Source organism: Tenrec ecaudatus, chromosome 10, assembly GCF_050624435.1.
Source record: "Tenrec ecaudatus isolate mTenEca1 chromosome 10, mTenEca1.hap1, whole genome shotgun sequence".
NCBI lineage: Eukaryota > Metazoa > Chordata > Mammalia > Afrosoricida > Tenrecidae > Tenrec > Tenrec ecaudatus.
In genome coordinates this window covers 85,223,324-85,239,942 of record NC_134539.1, presented here as the reverse complement: position 1 = coordinate 85,239,942, position 16,619 = coordinate 85,223,324, and the positions used below count along the sequence as shown (strand labels likewise).

At 47.9% G+C, this 16,619-nt stretch overlaps 1 protein-coding gene and 1 non-coding gene across 4 annotated transcripts; both read left to right on the top strand.

Moving 5' to 3' along the window:
• Positions 1-922: 922 nt before the first annotated feature.
• TRNAW-CCA (transfer RNA tryptophan (anticodon CCA)) lies at positions 923-994 on the top strand. Its single transcript has one exon. It is a non-coding gene; the product is annotated as a tRNA-Trp (tRNA).
• Positions 995-10,531: 9,537 nt separating this feature from the next.
• Positions 10,532-16,181, top strand: AURKB (aurora kinase B). Of its 3 annotated transcripts, XM_075560905.1 has the most exons (8): positions 10,532-10,603; positions 10,862-10,933; positions 12,322-12,424; positions 12,528-12,585; positions 12,985-13,176; positions 13,420-13,558; positions 13,679-13,827; positions 14,715-16,181. In XM_075560905.1, the coding sequence occupies exons 2-8, from the start codon at positions 10,886-10,888 to the stop codon at positions 15,061-15,063; spliced, it is 1,038 nt and encodes a 345-aa protein (XP_075417020.1). In that variant the 5' UTR covers positions 10,532-10,603; positions 10,862-10,885; the 3' UTR covers positions 15,064-16,181. The 3 variants fall into 3 exon arrangements, with proteins under 3 accessions (XP_075417020.1, XP_075417021.1, XP_075417019.1); XM_075560906.1 differs by lacking the exon at positions 10,862-10,933 and having other exon boundaries at positions 10,540-10,603; XM_075560904.1 differs by lacking the exons at positions 10,532-10,603; positions 10,862-10,933 and having other exon boundaries at positions 11,793-12,424.
• The last annotated feature ends 438 nt before the right edge of the window (positions 16,182-16,619 follow it).

Genomic DNA, 16,619 nt, shown 5'->3' with positions numbered 1-16,619 from the left:
CTCCTGCCAGGCGCTCCGCTTGCGCCTGTAGATGTGTACCTGGACCGGGCCGGGCCGGCGCCGCGCAGTGCTCGCCCGGAGAAGCAATGCGAGGGCGGACCTACCCCGAGCAGGGTCTCGGGGACCAACGGGCTGAGGCTGCAGATGGGGGCGAGCGGGACAAGAAGGATGCTCACGACCGCCTTGTCACGCCACGCCGAGCTGCTGCGGACCCCCGGAAACATGCATTTTAAAAAGAAACCCGAGCCCGGGCACCATGCCACCACCGCGGGCTGACTGCAGCTTGCCCTCCAAGAGTCCAGGCTTCCCTGCGTCTGCAGGGTGCTGGTCCCCACCACGGGACGCTGAGGTTAAGGGGGTCTGAGGGTCGAAGCTGGGAGCCCTGTGCAGCCGGCTGAGCTCCCCGCGCGGCTCCCACATGGAGGAGACGAATCAGGGGTCTCCAGAGGCCCCGGCGGAGTCTAAATTAAATCTAAGAAAGCAATATTGAAAAATAAATTAAATCTAAGATTCGCTGCCTCTGCAGGTGAAGAGTGCAGCGGGATCGTGATGAGCGATCCGCACGTGGAGGGGACAGGAGGGCGTCCCAAACACACAACATTCATTCTCTTCTTCACGACGGAGTTCAGGGCATCCTTTCAGCCAAGCGCCCCTCACCGCAATTTGCACCCCTTCGTCTGTTTCCCCGAGGAAGAGTTCGATTTTCAAGGGCGGTTGTGCAGCCCGTCGGTAAGGTCCGGGACAGGCTTCCCTGAAAGTGCGCGGAAATCTTACGGGGAAAGAGGCCATCCTAGGAGCTGGCGCCTGCAGACGCCGAGAAACCGACTACAGGGCTTCGGGGCGCAGCCTGGAGGCCGAGCCCCGCCCTGCTCTGCTGATGATCCATCTGTTCTCCGCGTCCGGGCAGCGCCGCTCTCGTACCGGCCTCGTGGCGCAACGGTAGCGCGTCTGACTCCAGATCAGAAGGTTGCGTGTTCAAATCACGTCGGGGTCAAAGAGCAATTTGTTTTCGGCGATCCTCTTTTATTATAGGACAAAAACATGAAGTTGCGTGGTTCTGTGATTTCTAAAAAAGTAATTTTTGGGGGGGGTCTCGTACCACTCATCACAATCCATCCATCCATCCATTGTGTCAAGCACATTTGTACATGTTGCCATCACCATCCTCAAAACATTTGCTTTCTGCTTGAGCCCTTGGTGTCAGCTCCTCATTTTCCCTCCTCCCTCCCTCCTCTACCTCCCTCATGAACCCTAGATAAATTATAAATTATTATTTTGTCATATCTTACACTATCCGACGTCTCCTTTCACACACTTTCCTGTTGTCCGTCCCCCAGGGAGGAGGTTATATGCAGATCCCTCTAATCGGTTCCCCTTTCCACCCCACCCTCTTTCTACCCTCCCAGTAATCACCACTCACACCACTGGTCCTGAAGGGATCATCCGCCCTGGATTCCCTGTGCTTTTATCTATCTATCTATCTATCTATCTATCTATCTATCTATCTATCTATCTATCTATCTATCTCCCCCCCTGTGATTTTTTTAAAAACCTTTTTGGCTAAAGCATCTGAATTTTCTCTTTAAACACTAAATTTAGTCCCTTGATTTTTATCTTATGTTTCTTCACTTGAACGAATTGAGTTATAACCTTGAATCTCATAGATATTTTTTATTATCTTAACGCAGAAATTGTTGATAAGCAGTCTCCAATCCTGCTCAGAAAAGACGTTTAGCAAATTGATCACAAGGATCAATTTATAACCCCCTCCCCGGGGGACGAATAACGGAAAAGTGGGTGAAGGGCGACAGAGGACGATGTAAGATATGAAAATAAGAATCTGTAAGTTATCTAGAGTTGATGAGGGAGGGCAGGTGGGGGAAGGAGAGGAAAAATGAGGAACTGACATCAATGGCTCAAGTAGAAAGAAAATGCTTTGAAAATGACGATGTCAGCATATGTGCAAATGTGCTTGACACAATGGAAGAATGTATGGATTGTGATAAGAGATTTAAGAGCCCCCAATAAAAGTATTTAATAGTAAAAGAAGAAAATATGTTTAGCACAATTTCTTTACTTCAAATAAAATTTTATGGAAAAGAATACATCAATAATTGATCATTTTAAAAGTCACAATAGTTATTTATAATCATTATATTAAGCACGATTTGATTTCTAGCAAATAAACTTCCATTTCCCAAGGATGTTCATAATGTTCTATTCCATTATTTTCTTTTTAAAATTTATTATTATTTGGGAGATAATACATATATCATATGTTTCCATAGTTAAATCATGTCAAGCAGTATTGTACCATTGCTACCACGATCAGTTTCTGAGCTTTCTTTTCCTTCCTAGACTCCTTGACATCACCCCACCCCCACCCCAATTCCATTAATTTCACTTAGGATCAAAACCTAACTGTGGCCTAATAGTCTCTAATTAAAATTTTAATGATCACCTATAATTCAAGGGCAATTCTGCACATTCTTAAACAATTTAAATCAAATGCTTTTACTGTTTAATCTGTAAAAATTTTGCAACACAAAATATGGGCAACCTAGTAGCCTACATATACAATCTTCTGAACATTTTGAAAATGATATTTGTATTAAATTCCAAAATGTTCATTTTAAAGTGTATCCCCCCATCACATTTAAGGACTATGGCATTAACAAAAATATCTAGAACCAATGCACCATTGAAAACCTGTGGTTCTGTGACCCTTGATTGTCGAAGAAAAGTGCCTCGGAAGAAAAATTCTGATGGCTACCATCTAGCCACATGCAGTGAGGATATTTAAAGAGGCCAAACTGACTGAGCTGAGTCAAGTTAGGAACCAGGTAATTCACTATTTTCAGACCTACTAATATTCCTGCCACTCAATATTACACATCTAATTAAAATAGGCAAACTTTAACGAGTTAATGCATTTGTTTCTCACTTATATGTGTATGTTTTGAAATTAGTTTTAATCTAAGAACGTGTACTTTATTGAAGTGAAATCATAAGGATGGCTTGCTCTAGCATCTGACTTCTAATTTCTTTTCTGGAAAAAACAACAGCACTAAGTCCCCATGGTTACATTTTTATATTGGTCCAAGTTTAAAGTGAGAACACGTGCCTACAATCAGCATGTCACAACTATGACCCAGTCGCTCAGTCCCTCTCATCTCAACATGTAACTACTCTATCTTCAGGCACCGACCAAACCCAGTGCCATCGAGTTGACTCCGACTCTGTGGCCCAACAGGACACAGTAGAACTGCTCTGTGCACTTCCAAATCTATAGCTCTTTATTGTAGGAGTAGAACATCTCATCTTTTCCCCCGGAGCGGCAGTTAGGGCGCACCAGGTAACCCAGTAGGGAAAGGAAATAAAAAGTAAAGCACTCTCTGGAGAAGAAAGAAAGAATGGGTAACGCGAAAAAGACAGAAAACGGTCCCCACTTTTTTCTCCTCTGCAAGTGCTACTCCACAGCTTCTTCCACATGCCTTCCACCCTCATTCAAGTACACCAATTTCCCCCTCCCAGAAATCCTAGAATATATTTCATCCTCCTCTCAAACTAACAATTTCTACTTAATGTCGTTTGAGAAAACAGTAAACCTCTTTCGGACTTAATTGTCCTTAGCATTCACCAAGAGCACTAAACTAATCCAAATCCCCCTTTTAAGACACTATTTGCTGATGATTCTTTACCTACAATGGAACCCGCAGATTATATCACCAGTCTCCCTGTAGTGTTTTTAAAGACATCAATATAGTGCGTTCAGGCATGAGTATTGTGTTATTCTGGGTTGACTAGAGAAACAAATTCATAGACACTCATATGTGTGTAATAGAGAGCTTTTATCAAAGACTAATTGTATATTAAGAAAAAAACTCCAACAAATGTACAAATGTGCTTGACACAATGGATGTATGTATGGATTGTGATAAGAATTGTATGAGCCCCAATAAAATGATTAAAAAAAAAACTCAAAAAAAAAAACAAAAACTCAGCCCAGTCCAGATCAAGTCCTTAAGTCTAAAATTAGCCCAAAGGTGCGATACCAGTCTATAATTTCCTCTTCAGATTCACGTAACATATGCAATGACGCCAAATGTAGAATCACATTCCAGTGGGTGGAAAGTCTTTTGGATCCAGTGGTGGTGGAAGAATCTTAGCACCCGTGGGGGTTTCCAGGTGACTTCTCCAGCTCCAGGGCTCTGCTCTATCAGGCAAGCTCTATGTGTCTTGTCAGCAGGAAGATGAAGCAGAGAATGTGTCTCCTGCCTCCAGGGAGGAAGACAGGAGTTCCCAGAATCCTCAGGAGAAGGCCATGCCCACACAGAGGGATCATTGGCTATGACCTGATTGACAGGCTAGACTCCACCCCTTTGCAAGTTGGCATGAGATTATGTAACTACCACAGGTATTTACATTTTATTTTTTAAAAGACCACTGTTGCTTCTCACCAAACTAGGATGTAGAACATTGTCTTGGTGAATTATGTTATGTCAATTGTCCTTGGTGCCCCTTGAGACTATGATCCTGAGCCCCAAGGCCTAGTGACTCTTTGTGTGTGTGTGTGTGTGTGTGTGTGTGTGCGTTGCACAGTTTAATAATCTAAGAAATGAGCTGGCATATTATCATTATATACAGTGATCGAATCTTCTTGAATTTTACTGTCATTGTTGCCTGGCTTACATACATCATTCTGCTGTAGAGGATCTCTGGCGAAGCGAAGCTAGGGACTGAAATGTGGCTTGAAAGCATACCTAGTTGCCAGCGGGTGTGGCTACCTGCTGGCTGGGGAGGTGCGAAGCATGTGGCTGTCGTGAAAGCATGAGCTGCTGAGGTCTCATGTGGAGCTATATGGATAGTTAGGGGTTAAGGGTGGTTTCTGGGGGGGTGGGCTGTGGTGTCTGGGGGTGCTTGGGTGCTGTTTGGCGCATGAGCAGGGCCTGCTGAATGTGAGGCTGGCGGAGCTTGTGTTTGATGTTGAGGCAGAAGAGCACCGGGCATTTGTTCTCTTGGCAGTGCTTGGCGTGGTAGCAGCAGAGGGGGATGAGCTGCTTGCCGACGGGGCAGCCGCGGTTGATCTTGCACTTGCAGCCCTTGGTGTGCTGCACCACCAGCTTCATCTTCTGGCAGGACGGCAGCGAGCAGTTGGCGCTGTGGCACTGGCAGGCGTGCACCAGTGACTGGATGCAGCGCTGGATGGTCAGGTGCCGTGACTCCGGGGGGATCTTGGACTTCAGCTTGCCCGGGTTGCTACCCTCCCTGCCCATCTCTGGCAGTGGCTTCCAGGTGTTGTCCCAGTTGATGCACAGGTCCCAGTCCTTGTCACCGCTCTCCAGTGCGCGTCGAAGCAAGCGCCGACCTTCCCCAGCCTCGGCTTTAGGAAACTAAGATGTCAGGGGTCGGACTGCGCGTCGTGACTTTTTTTTTAATGTTTCTTTTCTTTTCTTCTTTTAAAAATCATTCCATTGGGTATGTGTGTGTGTGTGTGTGTGTGTGAGACTCATTTCCTCAAGGTGTTTGACTATGTCTAGGAAGTTTTCATAACTTTATCCCATGTGTGTTCCACCCCATTCATGGATATATTTGCAGGAAAGTTAAATACACATACACAAATATTTCACAATGTCGTCTTCCTATCCATGAGTATGGCATATTCTTCCATTGATGTGGGTTTCTTTGTGGTTTTCTTTGCATAGGTCTCTTGTTTCTCTGGCTAGATTTATTCCTAAGCATTTCATCTCTTAAGTAGCTATTGTAAGTGGCACTGTTTTCCTAATTTTCTTTTCACGGTTGTCTTTGCTAGCATAAAGGAATCCAACAGATCTTTGTATGTAAAGTTTGTACCTTAACACTTTGCTGAATCCTCCAATTAGTCCACAGCTGTATTGATAATTGTGGAGTTTTTAACAGATACTTCTAATTCAAGAAAATCCTATGCACAGTGGAACAAGTTGTTCCATCTTGCACCATTCCCAGGACTGGTTTTGGACCCAGCCATTATGACCCATAGAGTATCCATTGGCTGATTTTCAGAAATAAATAGTCAGACATTTCTTCCACCCCTAACTGTATTACTGTACAAAGGGCTATTTCCTTTTGAAGAGAGATATATACATACACACACATATATTCTTTATTTTCTTAATTATTGTTTTCATTGTTGTCTTCTTGTATTCAGAATTTTGGTTAAATTTTTAAGATTCTATAAAATATCTCTGATGTTAGATCTATGTCAACAATAAATAGAACACAGGATATGATAAAATAATAATTATTTATAAATTATCAAGGGGGAGGGGGGAGGGAGAAGGGAGGGGGAAATGAGAAGCTGATACCAAGGGCTCAAGTAGAAAGCAGGTGTTTTGAAAATGATGATAGCAACATATGTACGAATGTTCTGGACACAAATGATGTATATACGGATTGAAGAAAGAGTTGCATGAGCCCCTAATAAAGTGATTTTTTTAAAGAAATAGAACACAGGCTATTAAATAAAAATATTGAAGAAAGCTGATGGTTGCCCGGCTATTACAACTTATAACAGCTGGGGTCTTAATGCCTTGAAGTTAAACAAGCATCCATCTAGCAGGGAAGCAACAAAGCCCACATTGATGAAGCACACCAGCTTGTGTGATCACGAGGTGTCAATGGGATCAGGTATCAGGCAGCAGAAGACCCAAAACAAACAACAATTTCGATGCGAACAAGAGGAATAGAGACCCAAAATCCATCTGTAGACAATTGGACATCCCCTCATAGAAGGGTCACAAGGAAGGGATGAGCCAGTCAGGGTGTAGTATGGCACTGACGAAACACACAACATTCCTCTAGTTGTTTAATGCTTCCTCCCCCACTATTAAGACCCCAGTTTTATCTTACGAATCTGGCTAGACCAAAGCATGTACACGGGTACAGATAAGAACTCTCAACACATAGAATCCAGGACAGATAAACCCCTCAGGACCAATCATGAGAATGGTGATACCATGAGGGTAGAGGGAAGGTGCCAGGAGAATAGGGAGAAAGGGGGAGCCGATTACAATGATTGACGATTACAACCTCCACCACCAGGGGGACGAACAATGGGAACATGGGTGAAGGGAGACAGCAGACGGTATAAAATACAAAAATAAAAATGATTTATAAATTATCCAAGGTTCACGAGGGTGGGAGGGTGGTGGAGGGGAAAAAAGAGGCGCTGATACCAAAGGCTCAAGTCAAAAAATGTTTTGGAAATGATGGCAACCTATGTACAAATGTGCTTGATACAATTGATGTGTGGACTGTTATAAGAGCTGTAAGAGCCCCCATAAATGATTTACTAAAATAAAATTTTAAAAAGAAATACAAATATTATGTTTCCACTTCTCAAAAATCATTAGGGCTGAGAAGAAGTCACATGCTCTTTTTTGCTGCTTACGGTATGAAAAAAAAAAACCAGGCCAGCCACTTCTCTTTCCCAAATGTGACATTTCTTTTCTTGACGTTTGGAGGTCTGTCTTTGTTAGTCACTGTCATCTACCCAGGAGACTTCCTCTCAGGCTGAGAACATTCTTCCCCTTCTCAGCTACCCTTGCCCAGCCCTCAAGAGCAGTCACTGAGTCACATGTATGAAGACCGAGGCAGATAATGGACTAGCCCTCATTGCAGAAGCTACGCTTGCTCCCATTGAAGACCTGCTGGTGGCTTAACAAGGCTGTAGCCAGACACTGGCACCCTAATGGGGATGGTGTGGTCCCGCAACCCTGCTGCCTCTCAGCCACTCCCCCAAAGCAGAGCACCTTCCTTGGCTGATAAAGTGTCACACAATGGTCATTTTCGAATTCTGTCTTTTCTTCTACATTTGCTAGCTGAAGTTTCTTCATAAAGAGTCTTCTCTTAAAAAAAATCTTCTCTTATTCACTGGGACCAAATGACTTTTTAATCATAAGAATGGTTGGGGGAGTAGGGAGGGAGGTGATGTCAGGGACTTAAGTGGAGAGCAAATGTTTTGAGAATGATGAGGGCAATGAATGTACAGATGTGCTTTACACAATTGATGTATGTATGGACTGTGATAAGAGTTGTATGAGCCCCCAATAAAATGATTAAAAAGAAAAGAATAATTGGGACACAGAGGCTCACTGGGTGCTAGGCACTCTCCTCAGAGTTTCAATGACCTTATTTCATGGAATTCTGGCAGTGGCCCTGCACGTCACTGTTAGTAAGTCAGCGTAGGACTTAACACAGAGGAACCCATGCTGCTTAAACAACACAGACAGTCAGTGGCAAGTCTGTGACACGCAAGCAGACCCCTTTCTATGACATTCTGCCGCACGGTGCTGCATCGAGGCCTGTGTGACGAGTGAGTGAGTGATCCTGACCAGGGAAGGATGGTCAGACAGTTTGGAATACAGTCCTCCAGAGGCCTGGGCAGACTAGAGATTAAACAGTGATAGTCTACAGATCAAACCCAGCCCGCAGCATGGTGTGATAACGCATTGTGGGCACATTTCCAACTCAGTAAGTTAGCCGTGCAGGTCTAGAATTCCCTTTTCCTCAATTACTGTATTTTTAAGCGTGGAGTAGAGCTCACACAGGGAAAAACATGCAAAATCCTGCTACACAGCCCAATTCATCTGAACAGGGACGGCATCCCAGAAAGCCCCTCGCCTGCACGGGGCCCTAGCTGGCCTTCAGCTCCTCTCTCCCTCCCTTTCCCCCTCCGCCTCACCTTAGCCTTTCGAGTCTGCTTCTTCGGAAGTGAAAACCATTTTGTCTCTGTTTTTTCCCTTCCTTTTACCATGGTAGTGTCAGGCAGTATGAGTCTTTATGAGACTGGCTAACTGCACTGAGCTTATCTTCCAAATTCGTCCCGGGGGTGCGAGGTTTGACAGGTTCGCTCTGGTTGTTAGAGATGCATCCTATCCCCATACTTGAACTACAGTGCCCAATAGTAACCCAAAGCCCCGCATCGCCATGGAGTTGGTTCTGACTCTTCACGACCCTATACGGCAGAGTAGACCTGCCCAGGTGGGTTCCCGAGACTGTACCTGCTTAGACAGGGCATGGAAAGACTCACCTTTCTCCATCTTTGGTGATTAAGGAGTCAGAATCCGGATCCACTAGAAGAGGAGGGCGATTGTGGAATGCCGGAAACAGTTTGGGTCTTGATCTGGGCGCTGGTTACAATTACAACTTGTGGAAATTCATTAAGCTATACATTTTCTGTATGCATACTTCTATTTTTTAAAAATTGAGGTCATTGTGGACTTGGTTATGGTGGATGGAACCATGGTGTAATACGATCTCCCTCTTGACCCAACCTGAATTTGTTCTAGGCTTAAATGTTTCTCCCTTGATCCATGGAAGAAATTTCTTCTCTGGCTTATTTTATTATTGTTGGTGGTCTTTTCTTTTTACTCTTTATTTTTATCTTTCTATTACTTTCTTTATTCCTTCTGTTTCATTTTGTTTTCTTATTGTTTCTGTTGGGCTTCCTAGCTTGTGCAGCACAGCAGGAGTGGATGCAGAGACTAATAACTGATGCTAAGGTGTTTGGGGAAGAGGGTGGGGCGTGGAAAGGACAAGGAGCAGTAGGGCGGAGACAGTGACTGTGGGAGGGGGAGGGAGCACGAGAACTGATTGTGATGGTGTGTATACAACTCATTTTAAAAAGTGACTTAACTTGGGAAGTGTGTGATATGTGAATTTTATATCAAGAAATTCATTAAAAAAATAAACCATAGTTGACCAACAGTTACCATGGATGAAGGGGGATGAGTTTTTTGCTCAGGGGGCACTGAGTTTTTGTGAATGAATGGTGGTGGGAGAAATTGTGAAAGAATGTCAATAATCACTGTACAAAAGAAAAGAGGAGGAAAAAAAAGAAAATGATTAGGGCAAAGAATGTACAGCTGTGCATTTTTTTAAACAATTTATTGGGGCTCATACAATTCTTATCACAGTTCATACATACATACATCAATTGTATAAAGCACATCTGTACATTCTTTGCCCTAATCATTTTTTCTCTTTTCTTTTTTTACATTTTATTAGGGACTCATACAACTCTTATCACAATCCATACATATGCATACATCAATTGTATAAAGCACATCCACACATTCCCTGCCCCAATCATTCTCAAGGCATTTGCTCTCCACTTAAGCCCCTTGCATCAGGTACTCTTTTTTTTTCCCCTCCCTCCCCTTTCCCCCCTCCCTCATGTGCCCTTGGTAATTTATACATCGTTGTTTTGTCATATCTTGCCCTATCCGGAGTCTCCCTTCCCCCCTGACTTTTTTAACTCTTACACACACAGATAAATCCCAAATATAAAAAAGATGTAAATTTAAAAAGAGAGCGAGAGAAAGAGAAGAACAGTTGATTGGGCAAAACGCTGAAATCCGAGCGGGCGGAAACCTGTGTTGAGCCCTTTCCATTGGGTCCTCGCGGCCTACGTCATAGACCACCCAGCCAATGGGAAGCGACGCCGGCCGTGCGCTCGGCCAATGGGCTCCGTGCGGGAGATTTGAAAGGGCCCGGGCCGGGGCGGCGGGGCAGGGTCAGTCGTTTGCGGAGGCCGGGCGAGCAGCTGCGCGGCCAGCTCTCGGTGAGCTCTTGCGCGGGCTCGGTGCTGGGAGGAGGCCGGGCTCCGTGGGGCAGGCCGCTTGTATTCCGCCGGGCACCAGGTGGAAAGAGGGTCCCGGAGACAGAGGGCCAGTCTCTGGGCGGGACAGCCAGGGAAGCGCAGAGGCGCCGGCTCCTCCGGCCCGGGTGCTCCGCGCTCCTTTGCACCCGCTCTAGGCAGGCGCTTCCGGCTAGACAAGGCCAGACCCCCTTCTCACGCTTGTTTCCCTCCTCTGCTCAGCTCCCCGCCCCCTCCCCTCTAAGGATGGCCCAGAAGGAGAACGCCTACCCCTGGCCCTACGGCCGGCAGACGGTAAGGCCCTGCCTCTGCCCGTTCCCCCACCCAGTCCCAGTTTGGGGACCCCACAGGGGCCGGTCTTCCTAGCACTTTCCCTCCTCTTATGTTCCCACGCATGGGCCCTGAGCTTGCTGGCCGAATCCTTTCTGGTCTCTTGCAGCCACGTCCCAGGGAAGGCTTGTCGCGTGCTGTGAACTTGAATCTGATCAGCAACTGGCCCCTCTGCTGGGCTGACTGCTTGTCACATGCCGGTGCCATCTGGGACTGAGCATCTAGCCAGTCTGGGGCTGGACTTCAGGCCAGGATTCCCCACCTTTGTTCTTAAAAAAAAAGTGAATATGCTCTTAAAGGATTTAATAAATCAGCGGGCCAAGGACAAACCTAAATCATTTGGAATTTATTTTGGCAACTAGTGTATGGAAAGGATAGAAACAGATGAGTCTCTAGATGCTTGGCCAGTCCCAACACCATTCGATGAAGAATCTGCCCCCTTGCTTTGAAATACATCTGATGTATTTGTTAGATATTTTAATATGTAGTTTGTTGTATTGAAGATATAATTTTGCATGTATATGTGGGTGTATTTTCTTGAACTTGTTGCCACCTTGGCACAGGTTTTTAAGGGCATGGGGTCACTAGGAGTCAGGGGGTTTTGCTTTTTGGGTTTGGGGTTTTCTTCTCTTGGCTGAAGAAAACTTGCGAGGACCTAGTGCCTTTGTTGGTAGAGCTTAGGCACCCTGGAGGGTCCATCTGTCCCCTGGCCATGAGCTCCCTCCCTCCTGGACATTGTCAAGACCTCTACATTGGCCACTCCCCAAAGAAAGCTGTGTAAATTCATCTGAGCAGTTGAAGGGCGGGTGGGCAGGGGTGACTAGAAAAGCCTGTTGGTTTAAAGGATGAATACTGGTGTCTGCTGCAACATTCAAGGTTTCGAGCACCGTGTCCAGGGCTTGGAGACTGAGCTCTTAGGGGAGACTGTGAGAAGACCTCTGTACTAAAGCTCCTTAGAGTGGGTGTATTCATTGACCCGATCCAGTAGGGCCCCGAGGGTGGGGGCCTGGGTGACTGAACGTTGTGTTTTAGATAGGTCTGTCACAGCTAGAGAGCTTCATGCCTGAGAATGTGATGAGGGCCAGGGCCCAACCGATGAAATGTTAGGTTTTAAGGGGAAGCCCTCACCCCTTAACTAAGACCAACTTAGGTTGTTTATTAATAACTCATTTGAATATGATGCTCTGAGCAGAGCCATGGGGCTGGGTGGCAGAACTGCGGTGTCCATCTTTCTCTTAGAACTGGGGGTGGGTGGGTGGCTTCCCAGCAAGCAGTTGAAATGTTGCATCCAGCACATTCCAGCCTGGTCACTGGGACAAAGGCGCCTCAGAGCTACCCCTGCCCCTTCTCAGGCTCAATCTGGCCTGAGCACCCTGCCCCAGAGAGTCTTCCAGAAGGATCCTGCTACCTCATCTGGGCTTGTCCTCATGAGCCGCTCCAATGTCCTGCCCACAGGTAACTCGGATAGAGGAGGATTGACCTGAAAGGACTGGAGCCTATGGGAGGGCGGCTGGGTGAGGTAGTAATGAGGGTCTCAACTTGCCTGATCTCTCCCTAGCTGCCCCTGGTCAGAAGAAGACGGCCGAGACTAGCAATGGGACGTCCAACCTCTTAATGTAAGTGCCCCAAGGCTTGGAGTGGAAGAGGAGGAAGGATAGTGAGGAGGCAAAATATGGGAGCAGTAAAGCCCAAGGGCTGGGCTGAGCCCTGGTGGCATAACGGTTAACACGTCGACCTGCTAACCTGCAAGATGAGAAGTTTGAAACCACCAGCCTCTCCCAGGGAGAAAGATGAGGCTGTCTACTCCCATGGAAGAGTTGTCGTCTTGGAAACCCACAGGGGCAGTTCTGGCCTGTGCTATGGGGTCTAGGGCAGGCAGGCAGGTATCAGACAGGAAGGCTTAGCTGTGCTCCGCTCCCTGAACTGGGTAGGCTGAGCGAATAAGGAGAAAGACCGACAGACGCTCGTCACCTCCTGGTGTTGAGTGGCCTCCCTTCCCCTTACTTTCTAATCAGGCGGTCCTTCACCATTGACGACTTTGAGATCGGCCGGCCGCTGGGCAAGGGCAAGTTTGGAAACGTGTACTTGGCCCGGGAGAAGAAAAGCCAGTTCATCGTGGCGCTCAAGGTGCTCTTCAAGTCGCAGATAGAGAAAGAGGGCGTGGAGCACCAGCTGCGCAGGGAGATTGAAATCCAGGCCCATCTGCAGTACGCGCCCGCCCCCCTTTCCCGGCAAAGCCCCCGCCCCTCATGCCCAGCCCCCAGCTCCTCTCCCTGCCACCCCATGCAGGTAGCTCTCAAGTGGGCCAGAGCCGTAACTCCAGAGAGCTGCCGCGTCCGCATCCGTGTTCTGTCTGCAGGTGCCTCTGCCTGCCGCTCTTTGTCCCAGGTGGGACCTGCCATCTCTCCACCGCAACACCCAGCCTGAGGGCCCCCTGTGCTTCCCCGCAGGCACCCCAACATCCTGCGTCTCTACAACTATTTCTATGACCGGCGGAGGGTCTACCTGATTCTGGAGTACGCCCCGCGCGGGGAGCTCTACAAGGAACTGCAGAAGAGCCGCACTTTTGACGAGCAGCGAACAGCCACGGTCCGGGCGGGCGGGCGGGCGGGCACCCGGGGCGCCTGCAGGGGCTCGCGATTTGGGGGTGCGCTGCTCAGGTCTGGGAGGGCCCCGCCTCGTCTGACCGCCTGCCCTGGGCCCCCGCAGATCATGGAGGAGCTGGCAGATGCCTTGTTATACTGCCACGGGAAGAAGGTGATCCACAGGGACATCAAGCCCGAGAACCTGCTCTTGGGGCTCCGGGGAGAGCTCAAGATTGCTGACTTCGGCTGGTCGGTGCACGCCCCCTCCTTGAGGTATGGAGGGTGGGAGAGAAAGCCACTCGGAATCTTGTTGTGCAGAGATATTTGGGTTTGTTAAGGAACTTTGGGGGTGCCTTGGGTTAGACACGCAGGGTCGGTGGTTCAAACCCACACCCGCTGCTCCGAGGGCGGATCTGTGCTCCTGGTGTAGGCCTTAGGCGGTGGGCGGCCGCGCTCAGGTCACCAGTCTCCTCCCATACGGCCTTAGTCTTAGAAACCCACAGGGACAGTCGGCCCATAGGGTCCTCTGAATTGGAGCCAGCTCAATGAGCGTGAGTTTGGTTTGCCCTGTAAAGATTCTCGGTCTTGGCAGCCTGCTCGAAGGTCCGCATGAGTCAAGACCCACTTGGAGGCAGTGGGTTGGCATTGGTCATGCCCATATACCAGTTGTGGTGGAATCAACCGTGGCTCAGGGGTCCCCACAGGTATCAGAAGCTTCGGGTTTGGGGCTGCCTTTTTCCAACGCTAATCTTCAGACGGTCGTGCCTCAAGGTGGTCTCAAGTTTCCGTCCTCTGGGTTAGCAGCCGAGCACTTTAAGGATCTGTGCACACAGACCACTCATGCAAAGACTGGACACTCAGCCTCGGGAGGAAACTCCCCGCTTTCCCCCCAGCATCCATTCGCATATTGGAGCTGCGCCTGTACTGTCCCTTTTAATGCCTTAAAAGGCTGCATAGGAATGTGACCTGATGTATTGATAAAGCATTTGAGGTATCCCCAAGTTTTCCCTTAATGCCAGGATGAGCACCGCCCTCATATCTGATTAGTTTACTAAGATGCATCCCTCAGGGGACACTTGCCTCCCTGCTGCCAGGCAGGGAAAGGAGAGGCCGCCTGTCCCTGGGACCCCTGTGCACTCTCCCTGTATCCTGACCCCCAGGAGGAAGACGATGTGTGGCACCCTGGACTACCTGCCCCCCGAAATGATAGAAGGGCGCACGCACAATGAGAAGGTGGACCTCTGGTGCATCGGTGTCCTTTGCTATGAGCTACTCGTGGGAAACCCGCCCTTCGAGAGCGCTTCCCACAACGAGACATACCGTCGGATCATCAAGGTGGACCTGAAGTTCCCCCCCTCTGTGCCCACCGGAGCCCAAGACCTCATCTCCAAGCTGCTCAAACATAATCCTTCAGAAAGGCTGCCCTTGGTCCAGGTCTCAGCCCACCCTTGGGTGCGAGCCAACTCTAGGAGGGTGCTGCCTCCGTCTGCTCGTCAGTCTGCCTCCTGAGTTGTCGGTCATTTACTCAGTGTCTTTGTGTGTCCATTTATATGTGTGGATGTGGGTCTGGGTGGGGCCCCGGGCGGGGAGGGACTGTCCTTGGCCTGTTGCTTTTTATTTAATAAAGTCAATCCCTTTTTTACACTGGTGTGTGCAGATGTCCATAGGTACAGAAAGCTGTCCCCTCTGGGAGAGAGGTGGGGTGCCCACCTAGGGTCCCAGGAATCCATCCCTGGCCCCAGTAACATGCTTAACAGCTCCTAGCCACGCTCCCTCCAAGCTCCTGTGTCTGGCTCTGACAGCCTGGGGCCTGGCAGACTGAGGAAGCTCTCAGTCCCAGCCTTGAACATCACACCAGCCATCTCTCAGCACTTTCTCTTCCATCTTGTTCTCTCTGGATCATTTGACTTCCAGTCTTTCCCACCCCTGCTTCATCCCCTGCCCCTTTGCCAACCTAGGAAAGAGTGAACAGTGCTAGTCTCTGGGATGAATTGAAGCAGGGGTGATGGGGGCAGCCTTGTCTGGTTCCTGACTTAGATTTTATTGTTAAGTATGATGTTTGCTAGATTGGTTTGGCTTTTAATCGCAAAATATACATAACATAGAATGTGCCACTTTCATGTGGCATAAACATGCAACTGTCACCACTCTTTGTTCCCAAAATAGTCATCTTCCCAAAGCGAAACTGCGGCCATTAACCAAGAACTCCCAGTCCCCATCCCCCTAATCTTCCTGTCTCTCAGCAGATATTGAAGTGGGAATCATACCATATTTCTCCTTTTGTATTTGCCTGTTTTGCTTGGCATAATATTTCCCAGGTTTCTCCATGCGGTTTGAAATCACTGTTTGGATCTCACTCACTGCCGTTGACTTGATTCTGACTCAGTGATCCTATAGGGGAGGGTAGCACTGTCCCATTGGCTTTCGGAGACCCGAGACTTTTACAGGAGTAGGCGGCTTCATCCTGCCCTTTTATGTGCTTCAGGAGGGCCTGTCCGATTCCTCATTTGCTGAAGGTTTTTATTTTGTAAATAATGACTTTGTATCATAAATGGATGTTGACGTTCATGTAATGCTTTTTCTACATGTATTGCTTCTTTAATCATTTGTACATCAATAAATCTTATCCCAGGTATGGATGCTGTGTTAGTTTCCTAGAGCGGCTGTAACAAACAACCACACATTCAAACCTTCCAACCTTGAGTTCGCAGTTGAACATGTTGTTTGCATCACCAGGGACCCCTGGGCTCCTCTAGGGATGTGCTGGAAGGATACAGGACGTCATGGATCAAATTATATCCCTCATCGCCCCTCCCCCCCCAATACATGTCAAGGTGGCTAGGCCATTTATTTCCAGTATAATGTAATTCTCCCATTTTGTAATCTGTGGTTATCCAAAGTATTATAAGTCCTAACCTCTGTTGAGGTGCATGCAGCAGGGTGAGCGGCAGTTAACTTAATGTTAGGTGCCATCGAGTCAGCTCTGACCGTGGGAACCGTAGGTACCGTAGAAGGAAACCCTGCGTGAAGTCACCCGCACAGTTGTGCCTCTGCTTGCGCCCACT